Raw genomic sequence first — 16207 nt, forward strand, 5'->3', positions numbered from 1 at the left:
AAGAAAACTTTGCAAATATTATATTATGCACGTGACATGTCCGTCAAGGAAAAAGCAAGAAATATATTTGAATAGAAAATTATTTGTGATAATTTTTTCGAAAAAATATTATAATATTTTTTATGTGATATAAGTGAGATAAAAAAATGATTGAAAAATGTGTTTATTTTTTTTCAGAAGCAAAAAAAGCTTTTATGATATAAGTAAATACAATTATGCAAATAATAACCTATCCAAACAAATCCATCGGCAGAAGAAGACAATCTTTGTTGTTTTCTTGCTTCTTTTTCCTGTGAGGGATCCAACTCCAAACAATTACATTAAAGCACCTCCACCAGAGATGCGAATTTCTTCCAGCATGATGCATGTCAGAATGTTTTCTAGCCATTTGTTCAAGGAATAATTAGGAAAAAGTGCTATATTCAAAGAAGAAAAGCAAAAACAGTTGCTACAGATTGGTATTGAATCCAATTTAGAACTATAGGATGGATTAAAATTGAAAATGGCTGAAGTAGAGAAACTCTACTTCTCGTTTATTATGAATGCAACATATTACTGTAATTTCACTGTACATATATTATATTGCAGAAAATGTTATAATCTAAATGTTTAAAATCTATTTGTATCTGAGATTAAGCATCTGGTAACAGTGGCTCTCATCCCCAATCCTGATGTGTATTTCATCTGAAAGTTACTTTTAACCCTGCTAACCCAAAACCCTAGTGAAGTCTACAGTCAAATTCTTTAAATACGTCCACAGCCCTATACCTAAACAGGATGCAGGCATTAGCATAAATGCAAGGGAGCAAAGCATGCCATGCTAGTTCTTGATGTACAAGTCTGGCAAAACAAGACATGAGAAGAAAATCTAGAACGGAAGCAAAGAAGTGGTAAGTTAGCAGGCGATACATTCCATACAAACACTCATGCAGCTTACACCTTCTGCTTTCCAAGTACTGTGAGTAGGAAAAACAAAGACATTTTGTTAAGTCTCATGGAAGACCTGCTCGTCCACACTAATACAACAAAGTTACAATATGTCAAACCCAACTATATCCAATTTTAAACTAAAGCAAAAAAAATTGATTTCCGAAGCTCCAAGTTTGCATCTAAGTTCATCCCTATTTTGTAAAGAATACAGTATAACATCTTCCTAGTAATATGTACTCGCCCATCTCTGTAGACATTTACTACCCACCTCCGATGGATCGAATCTCTTAATAACTAAACGAGTGGAACTTCGCAAACTGATCTCACCAAGCCTGTTAGCAAACTCTTCAACCAACTACCAAGCAAGCTCCTAATGCAAAGTGGTTGTCCTATTCTCCTTATCTTAGCCAACAGCTGAGCAACTGTCAAAGCGGACATTTTGTGGTACTAGTCGCTCAGAACTGCATCCAAGTGTGTTAAACGTAAAGAGCACCATGCTCTAGTTGTCTACCCCTACCCTCCGTGTAGTAATCATTATAGTTGAGATAGTCCCAGAAGCGTGAAAGGCCAAATTCTCCATGTTTTGGTGACTTGCGGTAACACAAAAACAAATCGTTGATGTTCTTTGCAAATGTTTTCTTAATATTCAGCACCTGCAAGTACATAACCAGATTCTCATCTATAGTTCACCACCAAAAACAAGTAACAATCTTGAATTGGTTTCATATCCAGATGATATGACAGTTCCATTTAATAATCTAAAGTCCTAAAATGTTCAAGTTCCATTGGTACTCTAGGCTCTAGTCATTAAATGAAAGAACATAGATTATTATCACTATCTTTGGCAGAACAAGGATGAAAATAAGAAAATTCACCTGTACAATGTCAATTTGAGGAAGCTCTGGGTCCTTTCCGCTGGGCCCAACCTCCAAAGTGCACCGACTCAGACAAGATTGAAAGTCAACAGCACATTGTAGAATGCTTTGGATGATTTTAGCAATTGACCGTAATTCATCAGATAAGAAACATCTGCAAAATCATTGCAATGAATCCAGAAGGCCGTTTTATGCAAAACTTAAGATTAATTACTGCCAACTTTTTCCACACAAGTTGCAAAAAATCTAAGCTGATGAATTTTCAGCACTAAAAAGTCATTCATGCATGCTGACATTAGTTATTTTGGAAACACAAAAGACTGACAACAAAATTACTAGTGTCACCAGAGCCGAGAGTCCCTTAAAAATAGAAAAGAAAAACAAATGGCACCTAGTGATAAGTAACAAATTGCATTATTTACTTTTATTTCAAAATTTGTCCATCAAGAAAATAGATATACTGTTTATACACCACTGCTCCTCCCAACTGCATGCAGATTGGGCTACAAAAGGTCCAAAAACTCCTAACCAGAAACTTCTAGTGAACAAGGTGCATGTTACGTGGTTATAACTTGAAATTTGCAAACCATTTTACGTGGGCAGGTTGCAAGTCCCACTTTTAATTCTTATTTGCCATCAACTAAGCATATTATTAGTCAGATGTTGCTAGAAAATACGCCTAACATAATAGGAGATGTCAATGCACCTTATGCAGCAGGATTATTCTTTCCTCCCTTTTTTTTTGTTTTTATTTTTTGTTTGCCCAGTCACTGCCACCACACTCACCAGTCATCCTCACAAATCAACATCACCTCCATAATAAATCACCATTATCAGTGCCACCACACTAGCCAGCAAGAGAGCAAAAGATAATGAAGAGGGACACTAGCGAAAGAGGGATGGGCAAGGGGTGCAAAAGTTGAGTGGGAACTTGGAAAAGGCTTCAGGGAAATGGAGGAGAAAGAAGGGCAGTGGGAGAGGGAGAGCGCACAGCAGAGGGGGTACGAGGAGGTGAAGTATGGAGTCTGCCGAGGAAGCACACAGCATTATTTGTATTAATTCTTGTTTATTGTAAGGATGTGCTACATACACTTTTGCACGTCTAGTAGGCAATAACTTCAAAGCAGGAAACTCATTGAATGAAAACTACCAGTCAAAGCAAGCTCACTTGATTAACCAACCATGTACTATAATCTAACATCTTATGCACAAAAAGAAGGGTGGTGTCCTGTATATCTCTGTTTTTCAAAGTTCCTCAGATAAAACTGATTCTGTAAACATTATTTGAACCACTAAAAGGCATTTTTCTGTTTAAATTTTAGCAAGCAAAAAATTCTTTTGCAATAGCACCTCTAGGCAGCTTGTCAAAGTAATCTTTTCTAAGATTAAATAAAGTTAAGAACATAAGTTAAGAGGCATAGGACATTATCTCAAAACAACTGCATGTAATAGAACTAGAAAATTAACTTGAGTTTAAGCATCTAAGAACAAGCAAGAACTATTGCCAGAAGCTTTATATGTCATCCGTAAACAAAGCTTTACTGCTTTAGCAATACAAGACAAGACAGAAACATACTTTCATGCACATTCAATAAATGGTGCATGTGTGTTTGGGGTGTGTGATTGTGTGAACTTACATATGCAGTGATTCAGTGAGATATTCCATATGCACTGCCTCAAGGTCGATAATATCTTTGACCTGTTTGAACAAAGCATCCTATAAGATAGACAACAGATGGACCAAATAAAAGTCATCCATGATTCAAGAAGAAGACTGACGTCAAAGCATGCTGCTATAAGAATCAGACAGCACAATTTGTGCAAAAAAGAAAATAGAGGTTTTCCACTATCAGAATATCATCATGCTGTGCCCCCATCAAGTTGCTCATATACAAGAAGGGACATCTTACCAGATAAATGACAAGCTTCTACTTGTATCAGGTACCAGTCAGATAAAATATACCTTTTCTATGAGTTGGAAAGGAAAAGAGACATACGGTGGAAATCAATTGCTCCATACTGTTTTCTAAAAGTTTAAAGTCCATTTTACCTCAAAAGAAAAGAAAAGAAAGAAAAAGAAAAATCTGAAATTAACCAAGAAAACACAAGGGGTAAAATAGATTGACTAACTTCCATTCAGTGACCTTTTTCTTGAGAGGCTTATTATGCTAATGATATTTCTTTGTCAATGTTTATCATAAGATGTCAAACACATGAGAGTTGTTACAACATGTCCCAAACAACATTCTCTAGTGACTACCTGATTCATCATGAACTACACGGTTAAAACACATGCAGAGCCTTAGCTTTTCAGCACTTAGCAAAAGCAAGAAACCAAACAAGACAGGATTTAAAAGGCAACATACAGCAAGAAGCATGGACACAGCCACCAGCCTTATATTTCATTTTCCTGCCAATAATTATGAGGATTACATCTGAGATAATATTTACAACCGCAATGGCACTATGGAATGAACTGCCTAATCCATTTCCTCCAGTCTTGAGCCACTGAGACCTTGCACATGTCACTGATTGTTGCTCATCATAATTTGCACCTATGCTCCTGGTGACTAAGCTGGTCAAACCCACAAAAATGCATGACCAAAGACCCTTGGTCAAAGCACAAAACCAATCCCCCTTCAAGACTTAAACATTCTGAGCAACCTCATGCCACATTAATGTCATGTAAAATAGCACTGTATACATGCCCAGACTGAACTTTTTACCCAATTCATAGCTGTCGTCACCTTATGTTGGTATCCACTCACACAATAAAGAACTCAACCAGCACATTCAGTTTACACGGAGGTTGGCATTGATTGCCATTTCCAACAACTAGTGTCTCCAAAATTCTTAGCAGAAATTCCAGCATTTAATTGAAACTGTTCTAAAGTACCAAGACGGAAAAAAAGCCCTGCCCATGACACATTGTTGAGCCAACTGAGCCAATTCATTGTAAGAATAATCTACTATTAATTAATAACATTTCATAAGATATATGAAAAATGTCTGTTAGAACAAAGATGGAATAAATTAAAATCATCAAGAAAAAGAAGAAAGCAGAGCTAAATATTGGAGTACCATTCCTTCTAGAAGTCCATATTATGCAGAAGAATTCAGTTGTTATTATACGCCATTCCAGAAAAGATAGAAGAGACTTCATGTAAATCATTTAAGTATATGAATACAGCATATGACTTTATAAACGTATATAACTAGATTCTGATACACTCAGAAAACTAAAAATGTATGCATGCATAGGTAACTGCAGTCACACACAGAGATGGACAGTGAGAGGGAGATCTAATGACTGAAAACATAATAGATACATACATCCATGCGCACACGCACATGTGTGTATTTCAGACTTAGGGACAATAACTTAAGACAAACCTTGTGCTTAAGAGAGTCTGAAAACTTGCGCCAAGATACATGGGATAATTTTGATTGAACATATTGCTGCAGTGTGGTTATGAAATGAAAAACTTGATATCTGAAATGAAATAGAATATATACATAAGTAGGCATGGCAAATAACAGTAAATGACCACATTTATAAGTTCAAATTTCATTATGAACATATTTCTTGTAGACACTAGAACATGATTGAGAATTTTGTTTCTCCTTTTTCAATCTTTGGTTAAAATAAACAATTATATGTGACAAGTCACCAGATTAATTTGTTTATTAATGCCCTCTTTGTTCCACACGTTGAACTCAATCAACAATAAATTGGACAGGCTGCAGAAAATAGAGATGTTAACTCCTCTGAATCAATGCAAAATGTATCAATGACTATCTAACTTTGTAACTTTGCACTCCAGAGTCTAATTAAACAGAATAGCCCCAACAAACAGGCCTCATATTTTCCGGTCTCTGAGAAGAAGAATGATCAAGATACCTCCCCAATTTGACCACAGGAGAAGCAGAAGCCTTCCACCATCTTATTTAACCACAGAAACACTCAAGGTACCAAAAAGAAAAGGAGTGCAAATAAGAGGCCAGTCAATTGGGTAAGGCAAAACCCTTTCATCTGAATCTGTTTTGTAGTACAACAGAACTTCTTAAAGAAACATCCATGCCAAAGAAAGAGACACATAGCATCACATCAAATTCTCTTCACAATTCTAGCCTAGAAAAGCCTAATCTTGCTTTAGAACAGTCTTCCTCATTGAATGATACTCGTTTGAAAACAAAATTACAGCTTGATACAAAGCAAAATTGAATTTTGCAAGCAAACTTTATGCTGGAGAAATCTGTCAATTACAGGTTACACCAAAACATCAGTCCCAAATCCAAATTGTGAAGCCTCATAATCACAAGACTCTAGAAAACTAAAAGCCACCAACTGAAGTCATTATTGTCAGCTTAATTTTCAAAACTACAAATTTAGAAAGCCAACCATACAGCAATCCAATCAGTGTAAACAAGGATAGGGAAAAGCATGAAGCTCAATCTCAGAATCTTTTCCACAGATTGATTAGGATAGAAGTTGCCCCCACTTATTTCTTCTTTTGAGTATCTCTTTTGATAATGCAGATAATTTGTTTTTCCAATACCACAAATTTTCTTATTCTGAAAGATGTTAAAGCAGATACAAAATTCAAATTAAAAGCTGTTTTACCTGGTTTCAGTCAAAGCAGAAATATGTTGAAGAGTAGGCTTAAGCCGATCAGAAGGTTCACTCAGCCTAGTCAACTTTACTATGTCCTGCAAATCAATTTCATAACAACATTAAGGATCATATGATCAATACCTCTAGCATTAGATTGCAGTGACATCTGTTAATGGACATAAAAGTACTTTTATTAATGTCATTTACAGTTTTCAATGTTCAAAAACTGCTGCAAAAATCGCAAGTATCCAATGAAATCTATCAAACCAGGATCACATCAATGCATCCAAACAGTCAGTAATGCAGATTGTCAGTTGCTTCAGACATTTTGTTGGCAGTCTCTTAGAGTCACCCAAAATTCCGTAACATTACATGTGTTCCGCCTCCTGCTAACTTTGACACAAATGCCAAAAGGTTTTCCAAAACCCTTTTTTTTTTGGGTTTCCGAATTGGAGATAAGTGGTATTTTGCATATTCCCTTAGGCAGAGCTGTCTTGTGATCCAAATCTGGAACCAACTGTTAAAGTAGGGCAAGAAATAACCACTTGGCAGTAGAGAAACTGGTTCACATTTAAGAAAACCTAAAAAAATCCATTTGTGGCTTAACCAAAGACAAGAAAGGTGCCCCTGCTCAATTTTCCATCCATTGCTTCAAGTGTGTACCTCAAGCATGTTACCAGAAATCCTTAAGTGCGTTAGCAAATTGGAGTTGCACAATCAGAAAATTTTTTACCATTGCTACTTCGAGTGCTACTCTTGGCATTCTAAAGTTGAAACTAAATTACACATAGAGAGTCTGTGGTTTTCATTTATTCTATCAGTAAATGATAGCACACAAATCCCAGCAATCAGAAAATTAATTTATCTACTTCATATGTACAGAGCTTTACTAACGCACAAGGTTATTCATATTCATTCGAAATGGTAGCAAAGAAACATTTCCATATTCTGGGTGATCAAACTCTGTTCCCTAAGTGCTCGAGAGAAGCCGAACTCTACTGTTCAGCATTCCATCAAGGATAGCATGTCACATTCCTAATTTTGTCCTGAATGCTAAAATATTCCACAACTTTGGCAAAGTTAGGCCTAAATTGCTGAACTGATCACTTTGCAGGCCATAATGCCAAACTAGCAGTCACATCCCTATTTGCATGCCTGACCAAATTCTGACAGAATTATTGACAACTAATTGTGGACCATCAAGTCTGACCAAATTATATTGACATCCAGCGTACTTGCGATCATTATATAACTGATAATGCAACACGTAGAGTATTTATTTTCTACTAGTATTAAAGGCGCACCCTATGTGCATGCATATTTAAAGAAAATTTGATGAATATTTTAAAAATGTATGGAAGTTATTGGTAGTAATGATTTTGAAAATATGACTATGGATGTTTTTCTTTTTTTTTTTAATAAATATAATTGTGAGCAGCCATGGGTCATGGTAGTTTCTTAGCGATTCATTGAATGGAGGGTAAAACACAGGCAAAACATAAAGTGACAACTTTTTTTAACATCAGGCTGATGCTTTATATATATAGAGACATTATAATGATTATGATAGGGTCGCACAGAAATTTCTTAGAGGATACACAGTACATTTCCACATTCTTACTTGTTCTTCAAAGAGTAGTAAACAATTCCAATCTAACTATTTGAGATTCACCAGAAACAATGTTTTGAAATAAAAATCAGACGAGAAAATAAGAATTTATTTTCATGACCGAGCAAAAGCAGTTTGCTAGGCTTGTTATGCTTAGAGAAGAAATCTATCTAAAGATCTTTAGCTTGGCCGAGAACGAGTCAAGCAGATATATACATTATGAACCAATTGAAATAGATAGGTGCACTCTTTGGCTAACTTCAATTTACAGAAAGTAGCAGAAATTATGCCTATTCAAATGTATTCAATAAGTGGAGCAATGGTACTTGGTGTAACACAACAAAGTTTTCAATTGATACAGTAAAAGAAGCATTAAGTGTATACTTCGAGGCATGCAGAACAATGTCATTTATGAAACCCATACCTTTAATGAGCACCATGCATCACTTAAAGAGAAAACAGCAAGCTTGACTTGTATCAGAAAATTGAAAATGTTGGAATAAATCTTCAATGCATCTGGCGTCAAAATGATACTAACAGGCCAATCCACTCTGTACCCCAAACCTAAAAAATCAAATGACCGTATTCCTGCACAAAACAGAAATAATTAAAACACTATATAAGTTAGCCATGACCAAGGAAACATGGAGAAACTTATAAAGATTTGCAAAAGCAAAAAACTGAAACTATGCTAGTATGACTGATACAGGATGTAGGGCATTTACCTTTGGCAGAAGCTGAAAGTGGCATCACACAATCTCCTTTGATATAAACATATAAACGGTCCTTGTTAAAGTCTCCTTCACATGAAGACCTCTGAACTGACAACTCGAGTATCCCCTGGATTTCTAGAATTCTTTTATCAACTTCCATGACATGCCACTTCTGGTTTGTAAAAGAGAAGGAATTAGAAAGGGAAAATAATAAAGCAGAATGTTAAATGTACAATAAAAAGGATATAAGCAGAATGTTAAATGTACAATAAAAAGGATATACATGATGCCACAGAGACATGATAAACAAATCTGCCCAGTCTGCTAGTTCCATAAAGTGATATCGCCGCAGTGCTAACAGATGCTCTTGCAAATCAAATCCTTCTTCAAGCAACTTGAGTGTTAGCCTGCTTACATACTTATACCTAGTAATGTAAAGGAAGAGACCAGGTACAACAAGCTGACTCGGAAACACCATGCTTGCAGGAATTGAAAATGATGGCAGAATTTAAAATTGACAGGGTAACAAGAAAGATGTGATAAATGATATAGAAAAATAGGTTGACCTTAATGATACATCTACTTCCTTTCTTTAGTTTCCTACCCCAAGATTGTTTAATCCTCCAAAGAACTGAAGACGGATCAGAATAAATTCTGTGAAAATTCTATCCAGACATGTTCAATTAATTTAAACAACACTCAAATCTGCACATTGGAGTAGTCCCATTCCTAAGTTGATGTCCTTTACCTTTTTCTTCTTTATATGGGTCATTTCTTTGTATTCATCCTTTTGTGGTAGAAGTGAGAGGGTCTTCTCAAAGTTTTAAACAAGTGACAAACAAATCATTCTGTAATGCACATCCATTGCATGTGGACTACGATTCTTTATGTATTGCAAAAAATTTGCAGCCTTATGGTCTATGTTGTGCTCTATAATCCATGAATTGCGTTCATTCAAATTCTAGCACGTTAAAAGAAGATATTCCCACAAAACATCCAAGCTCCCTCTTCCCTCTTTTTTTCTTCCTTTTTAGTGTTTGGCAAGTATGATTCAGCAAAGCACAAAAACTTGAGAGCCTGTATATAGCAATTCTATAGTGGATACTTAACAGGAAAAAGGAGAAACCAGTTGTGAATGAGGAACAACTAAACAAATATTGTAGATAAAACGTGGAAGGAAAAAGGGGCAATCTCTGAAAACCTTCACGCAAAGTACTTTACCACATCAAAATGCCTCCTATGGCTTGATATTCGAGTACAGGGGCCATATTAAGTTACTGCTATCTAAATCATCAATCTTGAAACTCTAAAAGGGCCATTATGCTGAAATATATATGCTTCATATATCAGAACATATAATGTACTAACCATTCTATGCAAAAAGATTCAAACTTTCTGTATAAGAGAATAATGAAGAAGCACTTTTGAGACCTGGGGAGATATTTTTGATATCATTAGCATAACTTTCCCTCTTCATTTCAAAAGGCTAATATGTAACCTGCTACCAGCTCCAGTTATGAATGCAATCAATGCAAACTACAAGGTACTTGACACTTGTTCAGTTGCTTGGATTTCATGAATACAAAGAACAGTTATGCACAGAATCAGTTTACAAATCTGACTCCCTATGTGGTTAATCTACTCCATAAGAGTAAATTACTCGTTGAATTTCTTTCATTTACTATTAATAAAAATGGAAACAGTCACTTCTAGTGGTAAATAGAGTATACACCACTAGATATGTATATAATTTTCTAATTTTGGAATCGCAACCCAACATGTTAGAATGTTTGAGCAAACATTACTACTATTCATAGTTAATTTCATGCACCTAGTGTAAGAAGCTGAAATATGCACCATTAAGTGATTATAATCAAATCTCAATTTATAGCATACAGTAGCCCATATGGAATGAGGACAGTTAAAAATTAAAGTTTAGGAGTCATATTTCATCTGTGAGAATAAGTGGGAGCACCTAGCCAATAAAATCAATTTTTCTACTTATTATTATGTTGAGTTATGGAGTTAATGATCTCCTGACAGCACAAACATATAATAGCAACATTCTATAAACTTCAATGCCACATAAGGTCATTAATCTAGCATTGCTAACATTTAAGCACATTTGACTCTATGCATGTCTGAAGCAGCAGCTCCTAAAATTAGCAAAAAGGGGACACAATTATAAAGCAATAAATCATTTTGGCAGTATAAGGAGAGACATTGGTTAGAAAAAAAATGTATGATGCATAAACATGAGGATACTGAAGCAAAATCTCCTCCCAGAGGCATTTTTCAATAACATAATCCAGCGGCATATCAAAGACAGCCGATGAACTTGTCCTGTAACCTTTTTCAGTAACATTAGTGTTGGTGCCAAAACAAGCAAGTATAGTTTCCCAGTCACTTCCACCAGTAAGGTCGGCACATAAGGCATCTTTCCCCCTATCCATCACTGAATGTGATGAGAGATAAACCAGGGATCTTTTCATCCTTTCCTCTTTGTCCTTGTTAATGCAGTCTTTACAATAGTAATCACTTGTAATGATTGCAGCATCAGCTGTAGTCTCAGTTGGTATTGAATTTCCGAATCCGCACTCACGTCCAGAAGTGGAAGCCAACTTTTCCTGACAAACTTGACAAGGATCTCTCACAGATGTGAAATCAAAGTAAGATAAAGGATCTTTATACTTCAACCCTCTCTCTTCAAGCATGTCACTGTTATTAATGAAAGAGCCTTTCATCAAAGTTGGGTTCATACTCAGCAAACTCGTATTGTATTTAGAGGTCCATGGCTGCACACATAACGAATTTGATGAAGCACAATTTCCATCTCCATGCTGGTGCCTATTTTTGGTCATTTCTGTGATAGCAATTCTTGGGAGTGTAGTGTTGCTACAATTTAACATGCTTGCCTTGCACTCTCCAAGCATGCTCTTTCTCACTTCCAGTGCTGAACCAGTCATATCAAACCATGTACCACTATTGTTTCCTCCATTCAAATAGGAGAGACTGTCAGCCATGCAGCCAGCTCGCAGGCATTCATCAGGTTCAATGTTGATAATTTTGGACTCAGCACTCAGTAACAAGTTCTGCTCTGCAAATTGAAGAGTGGAAGAATTTCTGTTCATATTGGATCCTTCATAATAGGAATCCATGCCATGACAAGCTTCCTGTGTTTTTTCACCTACTTTGGAAAAATTCTCTGAGAAGCATGAAATTTCACTTTTGAAAGGCTTCCATACTGAATTCTCAGCAGATAAACCAAAGCTGAAGCTCACAGAAGATAAATAACTTGGTTGAAATCCCATATTATCATTAGGCATCTGTTCAGAATCATTGTGCTCGTCAAAACTGTTAAGAGATGATGATTCAGATGATTCCAACAGATCCTCCGCACACGACAACTCGTCTGCAGTGCTAGAAGCCTCATTTTGAAAAATGCCGGCATCCCTGAGCATCAGATATATCTACCTTTAAAAACTGAAATATGTCTCAAAGCAAAAGCTACAGCTCCAGAAAACCTCAAGCATTATCACTTAAAGGAGTAGAATATCAATTAAAAAATAATACTAATAATAATAAATAAATAAATAATTGGAAAAAATATTGCTTGTAAATGCATCAGACTCACATTCAAAGCATCTCACCCTTTGAAAAAAAATGAACTGTTTGCAGGGATGTGTGCATGCAAAAAAACTGAACAGATGAACGGTAGGAGAAGAAAAAAACAAGTTTCACACAGATATGTATATGTGCATGCACATATGTAGCGTGGTGAAAACTAACAGATTTGAATCTCGCTCTTCCATTACAGCAGGAACCAAGTTATCATCCAGCGTAGCCTCTGCATGCTTTGGATTTCTTCCATGGTTTTTCGAAAAAAAGAACTGAATAGTGTAGGGAGATTCCTGAATAAGGAACGAATTACATGAAGATCATTTTCCTGAAAAAGGGCTGATACATAGAAACACAAGAACCTACTTGAACAGAGCATTTGAGATGACAATAGGAATGAGATGATACCGTATAAAAGTAAAAAGATGTTCAACACAAGCAACTACTTAGATGGTGCCATAACCAGAAAGCAAGGAAATGTAAGAAGGACTACATGTATACCTTTTGAGATCTAAATCCAAATCTAGTTAGAACATTGTCCACTTTTTCAAGCATCCTTTGGTAGTAACTGCTTCTTGCAAGTGCCATTCTTCCCATGGTTTCTTTGTCAAATGTCAATGGGGAAGCAAAAAATGGATATTCATTTGAAAACTCATCCAAGAAAGGAAGAATCTCCTCTTGAGCATTGTTATATGTGCCAAGACTGTAACACAAGTCAAGCAGCTTCATTACGACTTGAAGCTGCTGACCAGCTCTGAGAAGTGGAATCAAAAAATCTTCAAGAAAACATGGTAAAGTAACTCCATCCCGGACCTGATATAATAAGATACAGACCATCAATCAATTTGAGGTAGTACAAAAGGAAGCCCCAGGATCTTAAGGTTCTTAATAACAAATGTCAGCATTACCCTGACAGTGCTTAATGGGAATTCTATAGAAATTCCAGCATTAGCCCATCCATAACCCGGTAGATAATCAACATATTCCATCGCAAACTCTTTGTATGGATCACTCATTCTGCCTCCATAAATCCATGACCTAATAAAATGATAGTATGGTTCAAATGCCTGGAGAAAAAGAAACTTGAGTAGAACAATCTGAGCTGGATCAACAACCTGCAATATAAATATCAATCAGATGAAGCAGCATTGCAGCAAACATGAAATTGAAGCAAGATCATGCATGATAATTCTGTTACTGCATCATGGTAAGTGTACAAAATGCCAGTGTCACAGCACCATCATCAATACAACAGCAATCTCCAGAATATCAATGGGCTTCAAAATATCTATTATGTCATGATCATTGGAATAGTAAAAACCATCTCAAGTAGTCTGGCAGTTGATATATAAGCTAGAATGGAGTGTGAAAGCCTATTTCATACCAAAAGAGAGCAATCAAAAAGCAAGAACAGATATAAAGGACTAGGCCAACTAAGACTAACTCTTTAAGCATTAAAACTTTCACTGAAAGGTAAACTAATGCAATTGTTACACACCGCTGACCTTTAGTTGTGTATACAGAAAGGTCAACAAAGTACCACCTATTGGAAAATTGGCAAATTCCAGGTTTGCTTTAGCACTTAAATCTTCAAAAGATGATAGCGAGAAACTATAAGCTGTATCACATATCTGACAAATATTTCCAAGGGCTTCTATCTGGGTTCTTAGCCCTTTTGTATGCAAATAAACCTCCAATACTGTAACTTCAGTATCACCAACACTTGTTAGACAGCCACCATTAGAGTTCTTCAAATTACGCCTCAAACTCACTGAAGTGTGTACTGTATTCAGGGCAGAGATATAGCCATCTAAGATCTTTTTCACAGCAACTGCAAATGCCTGATTGACAACACTGCCTTTAAATTCCGACTGTGCTTTATTCTCTCCATTAACCTCCTTCGGAGTTGTTTGTAATCCTGAATCTCCATCAGCATTTAAATGAGAAAAATATGCAACAAATTTGTGGAGGAGGAAAACAATGCAGCCAAATTGGCCAATGGATTTTAGTAAATTTCCCAAAGAACGAGTGCTCGAAGACCGACTCCACAAACTTGAGATTCTATGGAAAGTTCTATCTGCTGAAACTGAACAAAACAGTGCAGAGAGTTGGTCAACAGCAATCAAAGCCGATTCTAACCCCTGCAGAGCAGTCAGTACCAACCTCACTAAACTAGACTCCTGCAACCATTTGATCGAAAACTTAGATTATCAGAAAGATCAAAAATACCAAACAACAAAAATACACTACATGTCTGTAATTCCATATAATCCCAGTTTTAAAAGGCCCATATTTCCAAGTAAACAAACAAGGCCAAGAATTTCTCTAGTTTTACCAATCAATCACCTACATTTCAAACCAATCAATACACGAAAGCAAAAACACATAATTTACCACCTAAACCTACATGATTTCGCAAAATAATGATAATTCAAAAGAAATGCCTGAAATCAAAATGAAAACTAAAACTTAAAACCTATTACTTTCAACTAATCAATCCCACAATCCATACAATATTCTACATCACATAAAAAATGAAACCAAATACATTTACAATTTGGATGTAGACATACGGAGAGATTGGAAATGGGATAGAGGCCATGGGAGGACTGAGAACGAGAAGTCGAAGGATTTTGGCGGCGGCCGCTCTCGGAAGGGATTGATTCCCATGGTTGTGGTTGCACCCATGGATCATCGACCTTGAGCTTCTCCAACAATGCCGCCACCATATTCGCCTCCACCGCCATTGACATGGCCTCCGGTGGTGGTGGTGGTGCTAATTGCTAACCAAGATACTACCACACTCGAAATTCAGCTCAATTTTGATTTACATTTCCAACAATTTGTTATAGAAAAGAAAAAGGTACCAAAAAGTTTCAATTTTGGGAAAGTAAAAAAATCTGCTGCTCAGGCCAGTGGCGGAAAAAGAGAAGAATGGAAAAGTGAAGGGGGTGTATTGTATTATTAGTACTTGTATGTTTTTAACTTTGTTGATTTTCCCTCCAAAAATTATATTTAAACAATTTTGGCCAATGAAGTTAGAAAATTCGATAAATTCTATTTTGCTTAGCAAATTGTTTTAGAATAATCAAAATTAAAATGTTGGTTAAGAATTTGCCTTCGAAGATTCTCTTTGGACTGCAAGAAATCCCTTTCAACTCTATTAAGACCTAACAAAGTTTCTTGGGGGAAGGGGAGATATTGAGTAACGTAAGCAGTTATTGCTGCTAAAGATTGTTGAACGATGGCTTGTTTAATCAGCCAACGACAGGAGTTTGGCTTTCCAACATTGCATTTTCTGTTGGACTTTGTCCGGAATAAATTTATAATCTTTGAAAGAAAATTTCTTGATACTTTAAAGAAAAGCCAAGTTAGGGTCCAATATCATCAGTGGATTGAATGGACAGATAGTTTGAGATGAAGCGTCTAAATATCGAGGTCAGAGTTTAGAGAAAAAAAAAAAAGGATGCAGAATTTGTCTAGGTTTTCTGTGCTAGACAGAGATGACGAAATTTTTATTTCATGTTTTACTACTCTTGTTTTTCAATCTTTTCATGCTCTTTAGCTTCAATTATGCTAGTCAAATAGACAATCTTCGATCCTTCCTCAAGTCAATCAAATCAAAGAACTCTTCTGCCACAGATTCTTGCGGTGACATTAACCGAACCGAACATCATCTCAATTTTATCAATCTCAAACTCAATAAACTTTCAATATAAAATTCGAGTTTGAACCTCAAATTTGAATCCAGCAGAACTTGAATTCAAGTCTACTAGAGTTTTAAAATATAAAAATAATTATTTTTAAAAATAAATAAAATATTCATTTTCCCTAATAAATAGTAAAA

The 16207-nt window shown here is 35.9% G+C and overlaps 1 protein-coding gene across 2 annotated transcripts; it reads right to left on the minus strand.

Moving 5' to 3' along the window:
- Window positions 1-963: 963 nt before the first annotated feature.
- Window positions 964-15242, minus strand: LOC113767994. Of its 2 annotated transcripts, XM_027312240.1 has the most exons (14): window positions 14934-15242; window positions 13866-14540; window positions 13269-13475; window positions 12862-13173; window positions 12532-12653; window positions 11008-12195; window positions 9026-9167; window positions 8755-8914; window positions 8454-8617; window positions 6430-6515; window positions 5199-5298; window positions 3443-3504; window positions 1806-1959; window positions 964-1583 (listed from the first exon to the last, which is right to left on the minus strand). In XM_027312240.1, exons 1-14 carry the CDS (start codon window positions 15111-15113, stop codon window positions 1407-1409), a joined length of 3729 nt encoding a protein of 1242 aa, XP_027168041.1. In that variant the 5' UTR covers window positions 15114-15242; the 3' UTR covers window positions 964-1406. The 2 variants fall into 2 exon arrangements, with proteins under 2 accessions (XP_027168041.1, XP_027168118.1); XM_027312317.1 differs by lacking the exons at window positions 964-1583; window positions 1806-1959; window positions 3443-3504 and adding an exon at window positions 3847-4719.
- Window positions 15243-16207: the final 965 nt, after the last annotated feature.

This window comes from Coffea eugenioides, chromosome 1, assembly GCF_003713205.1.
Source record: "Coffea eugenioides isolate CCC68of chromosome 1, Ceug_1.0, whole genome shotgun sequence".
In the NCBI taxonomy this organism is placed as follows: domain Eukaryota; kingdom Viridiplantae; phylum Streptophyta; class Magnoliopsida; order Gentianales; family Rubiaceae; genus Coffea; species Coffea eugenioides.